Genomic DNA, 18,097 nt, shown 5'->3' on the forward strand with positions numbered 1-18,097 from the left:
TACAACAAAAAGAGAAGGTCAGTTGGAAATGTTGACATTCGTCCATGTTTTCAAAAGCTGTACCCAGGACAGCTATTCAGTAATGGCTATCATTGATGATGTTGTGGGGCAACTGAAAACTGAAAGGCCTGAGCTCGAGGAGGTATTTCTAAGGCAGGACAATGCCGGCTGTTACCACAGCGCATTCAACTTACTGGCCATGAAAGAAATAGCCAAAAACCACAAAGTTAAATTAAGGGTCGATTTTTCAGACCCTCAGGGCGGTAAAGGGTCATGTGACCGAAAAGCTGCCACCATAAAGAACCACATCAAGGCATACTTGAACTCTGGAAAAGATGTCGAAACAGCAGAACAGATGAAAATAGCCATCGAATCATTGAGTGGTGTCAATGGAGTAAGAGCTATGCTATGCGACCCCCCTTCAATCCCAAATTTAGTGCCTTTGAAATGGGATGGAGTTAGCTTCATCAACAACATCTCCTACAATAAGAATGGCATGAAAGTATGGAGAGAGTATGGCATTGGCGAGGGTAAGACCTTGAAATGGAGTGCATTTAGCCTGCCAAAAAGTATTCTTTTGCCAAAACTAAGCGTCATTAAAGAAGCTACTCCCCCTAAAGCCACTTTTACAGAGGTAACTGCAAGAAAGAGACCAGCAGCAAAATCTAAAAGTATCGAGACCCAGCCTACGCATACGGATGCTGAAAGCTCCAGCTCAGAAGATGAAGAGCAAACGACAAAGCTGTTTCCATGTCCCGACGACGGCTGCATTAAATCGTTCCAGCGTTTTTCATCTCTTCAACGCCATCTTGACGTCGGTAAGCATAAATATGTAATGGAAAGCGAAACACTTCTAGACAAGGCGATGCTGTCATACGCCGTAAAACTTGACCAAGGAGATGCGTCATTGGAGAACCAGCCACTTGAAGAACCAAGTACTTCCCGCACATTGGCATATGGCGATGCTCTATCAAAAGGCTGGGCATTGAAGTCATCCACTGTCCAAAGGAAACGCTTGAACAAAGCTCAAAAGGACTATCTTACCAAGATGTTCGATCTTGGAGAGCAGACAGGGCACAAAGTGGATGCTAACACCGTATCTAATTCTATGAGAAAGGCAAGAAACCTTGATGGCTCTTTTATGTTTAATTCAAGTGAGTACCTCACACCAAAGCAGATAAAAAGTTTTTTCTCACGTCTTGCTAAGAAAAGAAGGGAGGTTAAAATGGATGACGTGGACTTAGAAGACGAGATGGAGGAAGATGAGGAGGCAAGGCTCGACGAGGAAGAGTTTGAAGAGCTTGCACACAACATAATTAAGGAAATCGGACTCGGTCATCCCATCATGTTTGAAGCTCACAATCTCTGCGAACTAGCTACAAGCTCGAAGCTTTCAAAGTTCTCCATAGCAATGCTGCAAGAAATATGCACTTTTTATGAGCAGGATACCTCTTCAATCAAGGGAACAAGAAAACAGCAATATGTTGATTTGCTTATGGAGTTAATTGGCAATTGCAGCCGTAAAAGGTAGTTATTTCTTTGACCTGTCTTATTGTTTGTTTATAATCATCATCATCATCATCATCATCATTATTATTTCATAGCTTAACCTCCCCCTCCTCCCCCCCCCCCCCCCCCCCCCAAATTTCTTCCCCGCCGCCAATTGGGCTTCCTGTGTACACAGTTTCTGTAACTAATTCAAATTATATTATTTTGCAGATCATGAACTATGACTTTGACGATATAAGCCGATCTAACAGTTAATCAGAGGCTTTAAATCACTTTTAGTAAGCGCTGGGATGTCAGAGAAAGGCAAATGGGACATACCGTCCCTACCCTAGAAAGTCGTAGTCTATGATTAGCATATAATCCCAGGCCATTTATTTACGTACTCTAAATTCGATACGGAAATTCAGCTGTACCATAAATTTTGAAATCATATTGATATATTATGATATCGTAGAACTTCAGATAAAAAGGAAAACAATCTTGACTGTTCGACAAGGGTTTTAAACGCCGTTTAGTAAGCGCTGAACCGTTGACATATTGGATAGTAAACGGAAGGTATCAACTGACAGATAATGGTCAAGACTTGTGATACCATTATAACGAATACCGAGGTTAATAGACCACATTTTCGCCTTAAAAAGGTAAGAAATGCTATAACAAGTGTATTTTTTGGCCTGTAAAGGTAAAACAGTAAGAATAAGAGATTAGCCAGGCGAGATTCTTTGATTTTGTGAGTGATGGGAAATTATGGCGTATGACTTCGAAAGGTCAAAAATTGAAGATTTGAATGACCTGTCGCGTAACAAATATTTGTTTGCCCAAAGAAATGTTTACATCGATTGAAAGCTTGTTTCTTAAAGAACTAACCCTCGGAAGCTTGTTGAATTTGGAGCTTTATCACATGGTGAAAATCGATTTTGTTTGGGGGATATCGTCAATCACCTAGAATCACGAGTCTTAAAACTAAGATTATTTATGTCACAAAAAGTAACTCAAATTTCCTGTAAGTCACGTAACCGGATATTCATATAGCATAGAACACGGTTTTAGGGGTTTTAAGTTGATTAGAATCGATTTTTGTACCGAACTCGGTCGGTAAACTCAACGCAAATTTTGGCCGCTAAAATGGCGATTTCGGGAGGACGTTTTAAAACGGCATTTTCTCAAAAATAAAAATATATTTTCCTTAAAAAACTATGCAGTGCATTTTGTGATATAATAAAGTACATCTGGACAAAATTTGAGCAAAATCGATTTTTCAACCGTGGCCGCTTCTTGTTCGATTTTTACTGACATGCACTCTTAAGAAACAAACGTTATTCTATTAACCATTCTTAAATCTTAACTCAAACGGTTTAAAATGCTAGTTCCATTTTTCTAGAGGAGCAAACTGATTCATAACTGCATGTGGATCGAGATTATCACACAGATCTCTCTCCAATGAAATCATTGCTAGTGAAGATAGCCTTTTCTGTCCCATCGTTGAATGCAAGCAGTTCTTTATCAATTTCAATTTGGAAAATGATCTTTCTGCTGAGCATGAGGTAACTGCTATGGTAATAATTATATTGTATAAACGGAAGACTGTTGGGAATGTACGGTTATAGCCTTTGTCAAACATATGCTTAGCCACCTCTATCATCGATTTGCAGTCCTTAAAACTATGGTCATTCTCGTGTAGTTTTCTTTCGGATGCAACTGTGGCCAAAAATACATCGTATTCAGTCTTTGCCGCATGTTTGTCGATGTCGCGACTGTTTGATCAAAGTACTCATGAAAAACATCCTCAGATCTTTTCGTTTTTAAAACAGACTTAACACCTGATACAAGGTTAACGACAGAACTAAAGTCAATGTCAATACCTTGAAGGGTATCTGATAACGTTTTTGTGTACCCTAAAATGTCACATAAAACATCAATGGCTAGAATTGCTTCAAATGACTGAAAGTAGTTTAAGTAGCCTCTTGCCTCTGCTCCCGCTTTCCTATCCTCGTTATCTCTTTTTTCAAAACTTTTGGGTGCCCCCCCCCCCCCCCTCGCTACGCTACTGATGGAGCTCCATTACCCATGCCAGTTAATAAAACTAGAACTTTAAGCAGAGATATGATTATTTACAGCTCTTTTAAAATTACTTATTGAAGTCATGATTATAATATTTGGTGGTAAACTGATCAAATCATTAATTGTTCTAGGTCAGAAACTATATTTATATTCATCACATGATGTTTGTACTGGAATAAACTTCATTGGGTCAGAGTTTCTGGTGTTCATTACAGTTTTATGTTTTACATGAGGTGGTATGTTGATTTCTGCTTGTCCGTGTAGTGTCTTGTACATTAAAGTTAGATAAATTAAATAAATAAAGATTTCGTTTGGCTACTATATGGATCCAAGCCGCTCGTATTCCATTCATACCACCTTGGACTCTCCAAACACATTTCACCCCAATAATGGAACACGAAATTCGAACGATTAAAACTTCGTCTTTTATAGCTACGCTGTTCAATGGACCTTTTATTTTTAGGTCAAATGTCTCATGCACTTTGCAGTACCACTTTAGGGAATGTATTGTTATTCATGCACTAAGGTATGACGTTACTCTCTTGTACAGTTTTAATTAATCGTGTTATCAAGTTCAGTTCCAAGTTAATATTAAAGGAAAGATAGACTAAAACACAAGTAAAGAAAAGCATTTATTATCCGTCTAATGCAATAAATATCTCCTGACAAAATTTACTCCGTATCTGAAATACATTGCCACTTTTATACAGCCTTCTCGTGGGCAAGAGCAGCCCTTGTTACAGCATTCGTCATCGTGGGCATTAATGACATGAAATCGTCGATTTGGTCGTCCTTTTTCTTCCTCTTTGATCTCTTCTGTTTTACTTTTAAATCAAGAAAAGATAACGCAGAATTAGATAACGCTAGCACCGTTTTTGAAAACTCCACATTGTTTGGTAGTCCGCTCGCCCTCTGACAAACTTTAAATATCATTCATACACCAACCTTCATTTTTATGATCCCCGTCGCTGTCATCAAAAGGATCAACTATTTCCTCTTTTTCTTGTTGCCCCTTTCGTTTGACCCACTCGACTACTTTAGTCTTTCTTTTTCCTTTTGATAACAGAAATAGACCATCCCTGCCAAATTTATTGCAGTCGCTCTCCTTGTCCTTGCTTTCTTCTTCGGAACTACCTCGGTACAAGTGCTCTGGCTCGACAACCTTGCTATTTGGCGGCAGTTTACTGTCGGAATTTGATGCTGTAGTACACGACTTTTCATCCTTTAGTTCTCCTCTACATAAAAAAATAAACAAAGAGTGCATCTCCATTACATTTAGAAAAAAGCTTATTATAGTTCGAGTTGCTATAAACTACACTTACGTTTCTTTCATTCTCCGGAGTATTCTTCTTCTTGCTGCTTCTCTTGTGAGGCATCCAGTTTTTCCTACAGATGTGTAGTAAGCTTCGTCAATTGGTCCAAGTTTGTTTGCCATAAGCTGAACATACCGTAACACTCTGGAAGGCAGCTGTCCAACGTTATGTATAGCTTCTTTTACTATGGCAATTCCCACATTTTGCTTGAATTTGGTGCCGTTTCTTTAGCACTTCTCGTACTGAATTCTTTTCTCTTGTTTCTTGCTTCAGATGAGCTACTCCTTTTCAGTTTCATTTCGTCATATTCCTTTGGATTGGTAATAACGGGCGTCCCTTTTAGTGCCGCCTCTAAAAATATGTTTCTTTCGCCTTCCATTTTTCTAAAGCCAATGTTGTAGTTGCATTGGGACATGATAAGCAACCTGTATTTATACTCATTTTGACTCCACTACGCTAGAAATACAACACACACACTTTTGTTATACATGGGCAGGTGGGTCAGCTGGGCCCACGCCGGTAGAGTTTTATTGCAATAAGACCAGTATACAATGTGTAAACTAAACAAATTTTGCATATCCGGGCCCTCGACGCACTATAATCGTGGCAAGGTAAATTACAACCGCACAGTAAGTATGAATGTATTAATCAAGTCCACAATGCACTAAAGGTAACAGCAGAAATAATTACAATTAATAGTATAGAAAATAAACCTAAGCATCAAAGCCGGTCACGAAAACCCCAAAAACCACAGTGTGGAAAAAAAGGGGAACGTGAACCCCCAACCATGCTAAGATGCAACCTTTGGGGTTTTAAGGCAAACTGTACGAATAAATGTCACATGCAAGCTAATATAAGCATAAGTCGAAACTAAGGCGATAGAAACCGGCGAGGCTGACCGTAGATGAACTCTCACACATTCTAGACACTTCTTATACTAATCTTACCCACAAGGGACCCGACGCTAACTACGCACGAGCTAACAAGCTCCCGTGCCGGCAAAATAACCATTTGTGCAAATCTCGTGCCTCGCTTGGCACAAATTACATATTTTGACTCCACTACGCTAGAAATACAACACACACACTTTTGTTATACATGGGCAGGTGGGTCAGCTGGGCCCACGCTACATAAGCCAAAGGTAGGGCTTGAGTAGGGACTCAGAGATCCAGTGCTTTGGACACGTCCAATCTAGAGGGAAGAGAATCTTTAATGTATCGATCTTTGGGAGAGGCAGATTTCCATCTCCCATGGCACTGGACGTTTCTATCGGAGACACCAGAATTGGCTGCGGCAGTTGCACCTCCGGACCTAGAAGAATGGGTGCTGAAACGTTCGATATCAGGAACAATATTAGTAAAAGCTTTCTTGAAAGCTTCTCTGTAAGTGGCGTAGCAAATAGGTTTATTGATAGTCACTAATTTCTTGATTTTCTTGGAGGTAGTAATGGGCCGAAACAAGTATTCATCAGATTCAGGACAAATTAAAGCCATTGAAAAATACTTTTTAAGTAAGTCTACTGGGCATAGAGAGGAATTGGACTTAGCAATCACAACATTACGTCCCTCCCTCAATTGGTCAGTCTTACTTTTCTCAATAGATATTGAAATATGGTCATTATTAAAGTGCACATCCTTGCTGCGAAGCGCTAACACCTCCGCGCTTCTTAAGAACCCGCTAAAAGACAAAACAAACATGGTTAGATTTCGAACTTCCAATAAATCGTTAAAGTCCGAAACAAAGGCCAAATCCTGTAGATGGCTGACTTCCAGGGGTTCTTTACGATGACCTAATGGACGGCTAGCGATACGAACAGCACCTTCTCTCACGCAAGTAACCGCTGGATCATCTGTAGGGGATGGGACATTAGCCAGATTATGGATCCATTTGATGGCATAGTAAGCTGTATTCACTGCAGATGCAGAGAACGAGGACTCTAAGATGTGTTGGAGAAAGAGGGCCATATTCAACGGTGATATTGGAAAAACGGCTTGTAAATGTAGGACGTTAACAGCAAATGATTTCCATCTCTTGAACAAAGGTAGGTATAGGCGTGCAGTACCAGTAGCACGAGAAGCCAGCATCGTGAATTTTAGATTCTCTTGGAGACGGAGTACGACAGGATCATCCGATGAACATGAGCCCCAAAATTCACTGGACAGAAGGTCTACAAAGACACGCAAGTAATAAGATAAAACAAAGGAAGACATTATTAAAACATTCTTGAGCACAAAAAAAAAAACATACAAAAACACTTGTACTTTGAACAGCTATAGGCATATAATAACAAGCACTATTGGCATTAGGGCATACACATAGAAAACAAGCACTACTGGCACTTGGGCCTAGGACACCTCCGCAGTCCTCCTTTGGCATTTAGGCCAGATCCTATAGACACTTAGCTGTTACACTGAAGGCATTGAGCCTATAGAATTGAGACAATTGTAACTCTTTAGCAATAAGGCAATAACAAAACAAAACCACATAGATTTTTTTTTTTTTTAATTTATAGAAAACTTACTGAAATTCAATTCTGAGGGCTAGGACAGGAAACGACACGGGCCTGATACCAAAAATGCAATTCTTAGCTTTACCCCTGATGAACAGATTAGAAATGTTGGGTAAAACAGTCCAATCAACTACAAAACTGTTAAAATGGATTCCGTCAGAACAAAGAATTGGCCAAAAGTGAGCCGATTTCCACATAGGAACAATGAGTGTGCCTTGTGCTTTACAAATTTTGAGGTGATGAACAACCTTGCAGGTAAGATACACTGGTGGACAAAGCCAATTATTGTAATGTGACCAATCTTGGGAAAAAGCGTTAACCCCACTAGTGCCGGGCTGATAGTACCTAGTGTTGAAAGAGGGCAATTTAGCATTGTAATGACATGCAAATCGATCAAAATTGTGAGGACCCTACATAACGTCTAGGTCTCTGAAGACGTCATCGTTTAGGCAATAATCATCGTGATCCACAATACGACTGATTTTGTCAGCACGTGAATTAAGATCCCTGGGAATCCATTGCATGTCTAAGGAAATAGCATTAGCAAGACAGAGTTCAAAAAGCTCCATAACTAATACATGTAACTGGGGTACTCTGGACCCTATGGTGACAATTGTAGCAACATTTTGATTATCTGTATACCACAAAACCTGCTGTGATGTCAAATAAGGTTGGAAGGCTTTCAAGGCCAAGGTGACGGCTTTCAACTCCCTGTAAGTAGAGCTTTGCAGCTTCTCAGCTTCATCCCAATTCTGATGGGAAATTTTTCCGTCAATGTCAATGATACCGCCGCATCCAGTACTTAAAGCATCAGTATAAACGACACGAGTAGGTTTGAAACTGTATGGGCCATAAGGGCGCACCATTCAAATTCGGGACGTTAGATTGCCAGAAGGAGAGCTCGTTCAGACACACCGGCGTCAGGTGGACTAGGGAATGCCAAGACAGCCTGGAATTAATAACAGTAAACAAATTCCTTGTCATTAATCTTGTAACTTGACCGACGCAGTTAGTTAATGAGATTATCTTGCCACAAATAGTAGCAAGTGATTTCACATGAACGTTGTTGGACTTGGATGAAAACAATGAGTTGAGATCATGAAGTAGACTATCGATCCTCTTAGCGGTCGCTGGAATAATACAAGTAACAGTATTGATGTTAGTTCCTAGATAAATAATAGATTGGGTAGGAACCCAGTGACATTTCAGCTCATTGGAAAGAAAACCAAACTTTAATAGGTCAGATTGCACCTGTAAACTGACAATCTTGCAGGATAGCTCGCTAGACGAAGCACCCAATCCGTCATCCAAATAGACCACGATAGTAGTGCCGCGCGACCTCCACATCTTGACGAGAGGCTTGAGCAGCTTTGTAAACAAATATGGTGCTGAACTGAGGCCAAACGGTAACACTGTGAATTGAAAATATCTAACACAACCATTAGGGAAGATCCAACTGAAAGACAAAAACTTGCGATGCTCTTCGAAAATCGCAACGTGATGATAGCCTGACTTGAGATCAAACGTAAACATGAAATCACCTGGTTTAAGGATTTCCTTAAGAACGACCAAATCTTCGCATTTAAACTTATTCTTGTAAATGTATTTATTGACGTGTCGTAAATCCAAAATAAGTCTCTTCTTTCCCGAACGTTGGATAGAAACCGAAAGCGGATTAATAACATCAGGAGGAGAAAATACTTCTTCAATACACTTGCTATCGAGTAATTCTTCAATGGACTGTTTGACAAAGGCGTATTCCCTAAGAGCAGACAAATTATTCTTGGCAACAAAGTAAACAGGGAATTCAAGAAACGGAATTTTATATCCCTGCTTAATAACATCAATAATGAACTGTGGCGCACCAATATCCATCCAGCTCTGGACGGCTCTTTTCATACTCCCTCTAACCGACGCTACAGCGCAGTTAGATTTCACCTCATAGGACTCTGTCAGATGCAGATCGTAGGAAAAACCGTCATCAGGATCGTTAACAGCAGCCATAGAAGAATCTACGTCTAAGTCTACAACAATATAGAAGAATATTACGCAAAACAGCAAAATATAACAACATAACAAATTGTATTAATAACAACAATAAGTATCAACACTATAAACTCGAAAACGAATAAGCAAAATATGTTACAAATGCAAAGAGAGCGTTAATACAAAATCAAAAATATACACTAAAGTTAGGGTAAATGCAAGAAAAACAGTTCAATAGCGGTTCAAATAAACAAGCCCAGTGACAAGCTACTTCGATTCAGGAGGTTTCGAAGTTGAAAAAGTATTGGGACAACAAGCACGCCAGTGCCCAAATTTACCGCAGGCAAAACAGGCGCCAGGATTACGTGGTAAACTGGCCATGGACTGTGAATTAGATTTCACATTAGGGGAGCCAGAGGATTGACCTTGTTGGAACTGAGGCGTATAGGAACGGCGTTGAACCTGAATGACCGTGAAAGAATAGGCAAACTAATAGTCAGTACTTGTTGGTAATTGGTGGTAATAAACCCATTAGACTTAACTATACACTAGGTATATGACAAGAATGACAAGACAAGAATGTAATAAGCCAAGAAATTTGTTTTTATTTATATCTCAGTTGTCATGTAATATTTGTGATAATGTTTGTATATTTCACACCATAAGAACTGAAACAAGATTTTACAAAACACATGATGCTCAAGCACAGGGAGCGACCATTAGATTTTTTGGGGGGGGGGAGGGGGTGATATAAAAAAATATGCGAAAGGCAAACGCGCGAAACTTTAAGACAAATGTATGAATTTACCACCCCCTCAACCTGGTTCGTCCGGCTCACAATGAATTAATATCTATTTTATCACCATCTCTTTTTTGGGGGGGAATACACCTCCACAGTACATACAAAAATCCCCCTGATCATTAATATCTTCCTGACAATATGGACATAAACTAGCTGGATCGTTAGAAAGCTCTTTGGAATGCGAACTTTCAGTCATCTGGCCGAGTTTCTTGCTGATGTCCTCCCCTGGCTTATAGAAAGACAGTAGGTTATGGGTTTCTGGGTTTGCCTCTTTTGCTTCCACTGTAGCCAGAATGGTCTTTAGGGTGTTTGTTTCCACATTTAACTGAGCCAGGTTCTTCATCTCTGTGGAGTAGCTTGGTGTTTCGCTATCAGTCAAGTCGATTACCTTGGTATCTTGATAGTGTTCGTCATCATCAGAGTCAGAATTCATCAGACACTGGACAACTTGATCCATGTCACCATTTTCTCGAGCAAGAAGCGCAGCTATCTTGGCCTCAGATACGGATGGTAGAACGTTTTTAATGGTAGCTATTTGCTCATCAAACTTAAGCTGAAAGGAGGACCCTGTCTCAAGTCGAGGCTGTATTGTTGGCACTGCATAACAACTTCCTTTCCTACCAGAAACATCAGCCACTTCCCGGGGTTGCCTTTGGTGTAGCATGAGCGCAGTCTTGAAGACTGTCAAGGGGTTAAGATCTTTTGTTGCTTTTGTAATCTCCTTCGAGTAGGCGTTTATACTGTGGTACATAGACTTATGTTCCTCCAGCTTCTTTTCTTGTGCAGCTGTCGATTCAATAAGAAACGTACAAAACAAGACGTTAAAAAATTTAATAGCTAATATTTATTCAGTATATTGCTCAGTGACTACTGTTGATGCTCAGGATCATGATGATGGTAATAAAAATAAATAATCACTTTTGTGGATTTTGCTCCGATACATTAAAAATGTTCTAACGTTATGATGAAAAATAAAACCAGTCATAAGGGGTTTGTTAAAACTATATGAAATACCTTTTTTCTGGATTTTCACCTTGGATTTCGCGTTTTAAATTTGCTTTATGTAACTCGTTATACATTAATACCGATATACATCAAAACATAAAAACTTAGTGACGAAATAAAATGAATCAACAACCAACAAAATGTAAGGACTTTTACCATTCTACATTAGGTGTCCGTACTGGTTTGCGAGATATTTTGAGAAATATCGTCATTTCATATGAACTCGATGTTTTACCGAGTGCGAGTCGTGTAAATCATTTCCGCAGTTTTTCGCTTGAACATTTTAGACATCTACAACATATATTCCTGGTAAAAGTGTTTTTCGACAAACCTCGGGATTGATAAGTAATACTAACACATGTAAAGCTTTCACATTCAAACATGCACAGACTTCTACAAGCTAAACTGCTAACATGCGTTCAAGGTCAAGACATTTTTTTTCGTTTAGGGTAACTGTCTTCGCTCCCTCGTCGTGGGTCGCTACTTATGAATGAAAACACACGATTTTCCTTCTCTAGAATATCTTTAATTCTTGTACTAATTCCTCAATATCTGGGACTGTCGAGCGTGTCGAGCGTGACCCTTACATGTGTATTGGCAATAGTCAACTGTGGAATATAAACGCTAATTCAACTAAAAATCACTTAAGATTAAATCATTATAAGTATAACTACTTACAAATTCGTTTGAGATAACTAGAGAAGTGTTTTGAATGTTTTGTCTTGCTATTACGCTTTTGAACAATATTATATTGAGTCCTTGTGATCCGGCGTGCGAATGATTGCACAACAACTGAAATACAATCGCTCCTATCTAAATATATATCAGCACGTGTGCTATAAATCGTCAGGTAAATCATTAATCAAGTTGAGAGAGCGTAACAGTAACATTGATAATTTTAATAGTATGGTATAGAAAATATTAATATCAGTAAAAACCGTTCAGTAATACCTTTTCTTTGCTCCGCCTTCGACATGGTTTTCTTTACCCTTTTTGCTTGGGTTTCATAGTTGGCCATTTGGAGGGCTAACATAGAATTTTCAGCGAAATTAGTGTTATCAGGAAAGGAAGACGTGGTTGTGATCGAGCTTGTGCTCGTACACGTGGAAGTCGTTCCTATCGAGCTCTGTGTAGTTGAAGCCAGGTTTGCTCTCCATATTCGACCTTTGTCCTCCCTCGCTTCTCTCTGTTTTGACCTCAAGGCTAACAATTCCTCGTGTGTGCTACAGCGTGCACAAAAACATCTTCCATATGGACAAACTCTTGCATGTCCTTTCAAAGGCACTACCTCTCCATGGAGTCTGCATTTTCGGCAAGTTCTTCCCCTGCTCAACATGTTTCTCTCAGCCGACTGACACGACTGTTATCAGTGCTACAACAAGCGGTGAAGCTTATATTCTCTCCAATTAAATTGTGTGTATTGTGTATGCATGCATGAAAATATTTTGAACCAAACAAAAATAAAGGTCGCGTGCTCACTCGTTGTCAAACCGGTTGGTTGATTCGAGTATGATAATCGTCGATGTGTTAATCTTCACACCATAGAAATCTGGTTACAAAGTTTTATTGAAATCAAATAACGGCCAATCGCTGTGATCCTGTGAATGACAAAGGCTTGCAGATGAAGTGTCGATATAGATAAATTATCTTGTAAGCTCTCCCCAGTCGAACAGCCGCTGTTGGTCTTGTATACTGTTTACTTCGCTAATTTCTAGTTGCTATAGAATGTCTTGGTTTTTGAACCAAAGTGGTGGTTGTTATCGTAATGGTAAATCTTACCCAAGGCAAAAGAGAGTTCAAGTCATTTCTACGTATCTCGCCACACAGTCCAAAGCAACGACCGCCGAAATCTGCCGAGTGTCCTATAACTGTGTTAATAAATACGTTGAGATTTTCAGACAAAAAGCTTCAATGACACCTCTTGCAAAAGGTAGGCCTCCTCAAAAAATTACGTGGTGGATGAGAACGTATATGGAAGCAGTGATTAGAATCTATCCTACTGCGTACCTACGTGAAGTGAGAGAACTACTCGCAAAAGAATTTCAGCTTCAACACCACGAAGTCCCGTCCTTGTCTTCTATTGTCAGGCTTTTTAGAGAGCTACGAATAACTCGTAAAAAATGTGTTTATGTGGCTAGAGAACGAATGTCACCACACAATCAGCGCTGTCGCCAGTTATTCATCCAGTGGAGAAGAGCCGTTGATCCCAGCCGTGTATACTTTTTCGATGAAACCCATTTCGATATGGAAACTGACGAGCGGGAATTTGGACGAACTGACTCTGGATTGGCATGTCCATCGTTTAGACTGAAAGGAGGAACCCACGTCAAGTTATCTACGTTAGGAACTTGTGGATTTAATGAGGGAGTCATTCTAGCCGTCCCAGTTGTGGGAGCCTTTAATACTTTGCTACTAAACGAGATAATTGAGAAGCAAATTTTGCCACTTTTGCCACGAAATACCTATTTAGTCGCAGATAATGCAAGTATACACAACGAAGCTGCTTTATGTCGTATTCTAGCAAGGAAAAACATTACATTGGTGAAGCTTCCTGCGTATGCTTATGATCTAAATTCAATGGAAATGATCTTTGCACAGGGCAAGGCCATCGCTCGTTATAATCCTGGCTTTTTGAGAGAGAATGCTATGTTTTTCAAAGTGGTACCGCAAAGTACATAAGACATTTGTCCTAAAAATAAAAGGTCTATACAGGTATATAGTGGTTAATTTATTGATGCTAGAGTGCTCACACTAAATCCGTGAAACAAATACTAATTTTTAGCACTAAATAGTGATAATTAAACAATAGAAAACAAAGGATTCTGTATGAAATAGTACTAATTAGTACTATTTAATGTTTTTTCACGGTTTTAGTGCGTGCACTCTAATGCATTCCTGAGTATTGAATAAACAAGCTGTTATGGTTATAGAAAGTTGAACTATTTCCTTTTTAAGGATACCTGTGTCTATAGGCCTGTCCTCTAACCTAACAGATATGGCGAATATAACAGACATAAAGGATATGAATTCTATACAGAATAATACTAGAAAATACAAAATGGGATAACTGTGTTCTTAATCACTCTCTAACCTAACGGATATGGCGGACATAACAGATATAGAATTTTTACTCATTTAATTCACAACTAGTATATTATATTTAATTTATCAAATATATACATTATTATTATTACTCATTATTATTAATATAATTATTGGTAATTGAACTGAGTGGAGTGCAATTTGGTCTGAAATCAAAGGCACGATTAAAAAATCGCATGACCGCGTAGAAAATCAAACGCCAAGAAGTCAGATTCAAAAGATGCCGATTGCATTTTTCCCCACTGCTTTTCGCTGTAATATCTTCAACTTTAACTTAAGCAGTTACTTTACAAAGATGCTTTTGACAATTTTAAGTGCTCAGTTGGTCTTTTTAAGTCCTTTTTACGGCTTTTTAAGTCTTTTTTACTACTTTTTACAGTAAAATCGTTCTTCAGAATCGTTCTTCTGTTCCTTAAGCCGTGGCTCTTATTTTCGCAAGAATCGGCGAGTTCAACACTCAAATGGATTCCTTAATATAATTGGCTAGAAAATGACATGTCTCTCTTGTGATTGGTTCATATCAGATGATGTGCAAAATCGTGCAATTTAGAGCTCAAAATCGTACAATTTAGGCTGAAATCACTGCTGCAGGGAACCAATCAGATTGCAGGATTTGCTTGTGATTTCAAAATGGATATAATAATAATTATTATTATAATATTAATAATAATTATTATTATTGTTAGCAGTATTATTATTCTTGTTATATTTAAAAAATCATGAATAATTAAGGAGGAAAACCCAATAGAAATCATTGTCCGTGGAGAAGGTTGTATATCTGATACAAAATCGTCCTGATTGGCATAAACGTCATCGTTATCATCATCACCTTCATCAATATCATCATCTTCATCATCATCATCATCATCTTCTTCTTCTTCTTCATCTTCATCATCATCATCATTCTTCTTCATCATCATCATCATCTTCATTATTATTATTATTATCCATCAAGAGAATATTACTTCATATTCTCTTGTATCCATCCATTCATCATCCATTCGCGCGGTAGCGCCGCTATTAATTAACAAAAGAATATTTCGTTAAGTTAGTACACCAACGTGGAATCAAAGGTGCTGCAAAGACATGACAGCCATGTTGGTGTACATTGCAATGAGAAACTAATGAGATAATAATGTTATGATACAGATATGCCCATTTTCTTTCTTTCATAAGGTCTTACAAGGACAACTTGCCGATGAGCGAATGCGTCAGTCAATTTCGTTGTAAGACTTCAATGGCCTACAGAAATTTCCACTGTCAAAAATAAGCGGAACGTGTTGTAAGTTGATTCCTCGTAGTTCCTTACATTATCATAATTTCTGTCTTGTAGCTTTTAACGATTACTCAAACTTGGTTTATAAAATCTCCTTTTTTTGCAGAAACATTCAAGTTAAACCAGTAACGGAACAGATAACACAGCACAATTTTTTTTACTTCAATGATAAAATATTACCCTAACATGATCTCCAGGTCTAAAGAGTATCTGCACATGTTGCCTTGTAAAAGTTGAATCAAGTCAGTAATTTAAAATGCACATGCATGTCTCTTGCTTACTAAGGACGAACACTAACTCGACTGTCACGGGGTGGGTTTGGAATTCATTACCAACCGATATAAGAAACTCAAGTTCCTTAGCTAGTTTTAAATATAGTTATTGTAAATTTATAGCCTCTAGTTTATATGATAGAGTGCAAACAATTAATCCGTGAAACACTAATTACTAAAAAGTACAAAATAGTGCTAATATAACAATAGAAAACAATGGAATTCGCATGAAAATTACTAAAGTTTCACGGATTTACTGTGGTCACTCTAATCCTTTTGCATTAGATACCTAGTATTTTACCACAATTGTAAATTTTCTCGCGCGCTGATTGGTTAAAAAACGTCGTAAATAAGAGGCCATACCAACAAATGGCGTCATGCTAGATTTCGTGCAGTCTATTTCCTAGAGTTTTGTGAGCTTTGTAGTAAAAAACAAATTTACGATGGTTTAGCGTGGTATGTCCTCTTATTTACCACGATATGACGTCAAAAGTTGGTCAAAATGTTATGGACTCACGAGGCGTAAGCCGAGTGGGCCCATAACTAATTTTGACCAACTTTTGACGTCATATCGTGGTAAATAAGAGGACATACCACGCTAAACCATCGTAAATTTGTTAATTAGATTTACCCCTATTTATTCTTTTTTCCTATTTTCTATTTTTGTAAGTTTTATTTTAAGTTCCATTCTATATCGTTTTGTTTTTTTTTTCTTTTTCATGAAATATATTTTATTATTTATATTAATTATCTAATTTAGCTTGTATACTTTGTAATTAGTTTTTATAATTAGAAGGCCAATTAAAAATTATCTACGATAAATTGTATACCTTCGTTAAATAAGGGAGGGAAACACGGGCGTTATTTTTACTCTATTTAACAATTAGATTACGGCTTCGAGTTTTCTATGAGTCAATAGAACGACTATTTGATTCATAGAAAACGAGAACGAGTAGTGTAATTGTTTTAGCATAAACCTAGTAGTTAATATTATAGCATTGAAAACAAAAAATGACACTGAAAACTTTACTGTACAAAGCGACCGGCAGCACTGTTTTCATTGATATTTGCGAACTCAACTCAAAGTATTAACGTAAACCTTAAACTTGCTCAATTTTTATAGCTTTTTGTCTTTATTATTGTCAAAACTCTCTTTCCAATGTTTTTTATCTTATCAGTTCTTGGGTTCATTTTTCTAATTAATGAGTGATAAACTGAGATAATTTATTTACAAATACTTTGTTGTCAGATCATTCAAAGCCGTGCCATGTTTACAATTTTTTGTGTAAGATTCTTGTCAGTTAACTTGCACTTTCTTTATTGTTTCGTCTGTTCTTACCGTTTAAAATTCTTCTTGAATACATGTGAATAAGTTGTCTTTTGAATTTTTTCTGTTCTTTGAGGGAATCCTTTTAACTTACCATCATTATCTCAGTAGTCAGTTGTTTGTCCGTCGTAAAGTTTGCACAAAACCTCAGCGAAATCTGACGGCCGCTTTTTCGTGTTAAAATTGTCATAATTCTTCAGTTTTTACTTATCTGTACCGTTCAAAACATCAATACCTTTCCTTGATACAGTCTTGTCTTTTCTACAATCGATTTTTAAAGATTCTTTTAGAGAACAAGCAGAGATTTCGACGAAACTTGACCATGCACTTGTTTATTTTTCGCTACTCGCTATCTATCACAGGATAGATAGTGAGTACGTTAGCATATCAGATTGCAGAATTCGTGATAGTATGCTAGTAGGTTTATGCTAAATCACAATCGTCAGCTTGTTCCTTGACGTCATTGCACTTTTTTTAGACTTAGGCTACATTAGCATCAAAAACATCGAAAAAGAGTTTCAAATTACCACTGTGTTACAGACCCTCGTGAAACAGCGGTCGAGGGACCACAAAACATACTGCTTTCCCGAGGTCCCAGTAAATAAGTGCTTTATTATCATACCAAGTGTCAAAGAGAACAAGAAAATCGGGAAGACTCCATGTTTAATCTGATGTTTCGTGAAAGAAAAGGTGTGAATGAATTTTGCAAACGCGCGCTCAAATGTGTTGCTTTCTGGTTTCCGGTTTTTATATTTTTTCAATCACGTGACTTCCGGTTTTGTTATTCCCGGTCCATAACATAATATTCCCCTCCCAAAATGGTCGCCAGGAAACAGTTGAATTTCTTCACGTTCACGTGACACACTCTAGACCAATAGAAATTGAGGACAATTGAACTTTGACACTTGGTATATAATAATAGTTAAAACACATAT

At 38.1% G+C, this 18,097-nt stretch overlaps 1 protein-coding gene, 1 long non-coding RNA gene and 1 pseudogene across 2 annotated transcripts; 1 reads left to right on the forward strand and 2 right to left on the reverse strand.

The window, feature by feature from the left end:
• Positions 1 to 6,043: 6,043 nt before the first annotated feature.
• On the reverse strand, positions 6,044 to 8,376 carry LOC116299130 (uncharacterized; annotated as a pseudogene).
• Positions 8,377 to 11,689: 3,313 nt separating this feature from the next.
• Positions 11,690 to 11,962, reverse strand: LOC148913018 (uncharacterized). The gene is made up of 2 exons (XR_016119217.1): positions 11,864 to 11,962; positions 11,690 to 11,793 (listed from the first exon to the last, which is right to left on the reverse strand). It is a non-coding gene; the product is annotated as an uncharacterized LOC148913018 (long non-coding RNA).
• Positions 11,963 to 12,910: 948 nt separating this feature from the next.
• Positions 12,911 to 13,864, forward strand: LOC148913019 (uncharacterized). The gene has a single exon (XM_089026381.1). It carries the CDS (start codon positions 12,911 to 12,913, stop codon positions 13,862 to 13,864), a length of 954 nt encoding a protein of 317 aa, XP_088882507.1.
• Positions 13,865 to 18,097: the final 4,233 nt, after the last annotated feature.

The sequence above is a fragment of the Actinia tenebrosa genome, unplaced genomic scaffold (assembly GCF_029948245.1).
Source record: "Actinia tenebrosa isolate PJP-AT-01 unplaced genomic scaffold, QUT_ActTen_1.0 PGA_scaffold10__47_contigs__length_13832649, whole genome shotgun sequence".
Lineage (NCBI taxonomy): Eukaryota > Metazoa > Cnidaria > Anthozoa > Actiniaria > Actiniidae > Actinia > Actinia tenebrosa.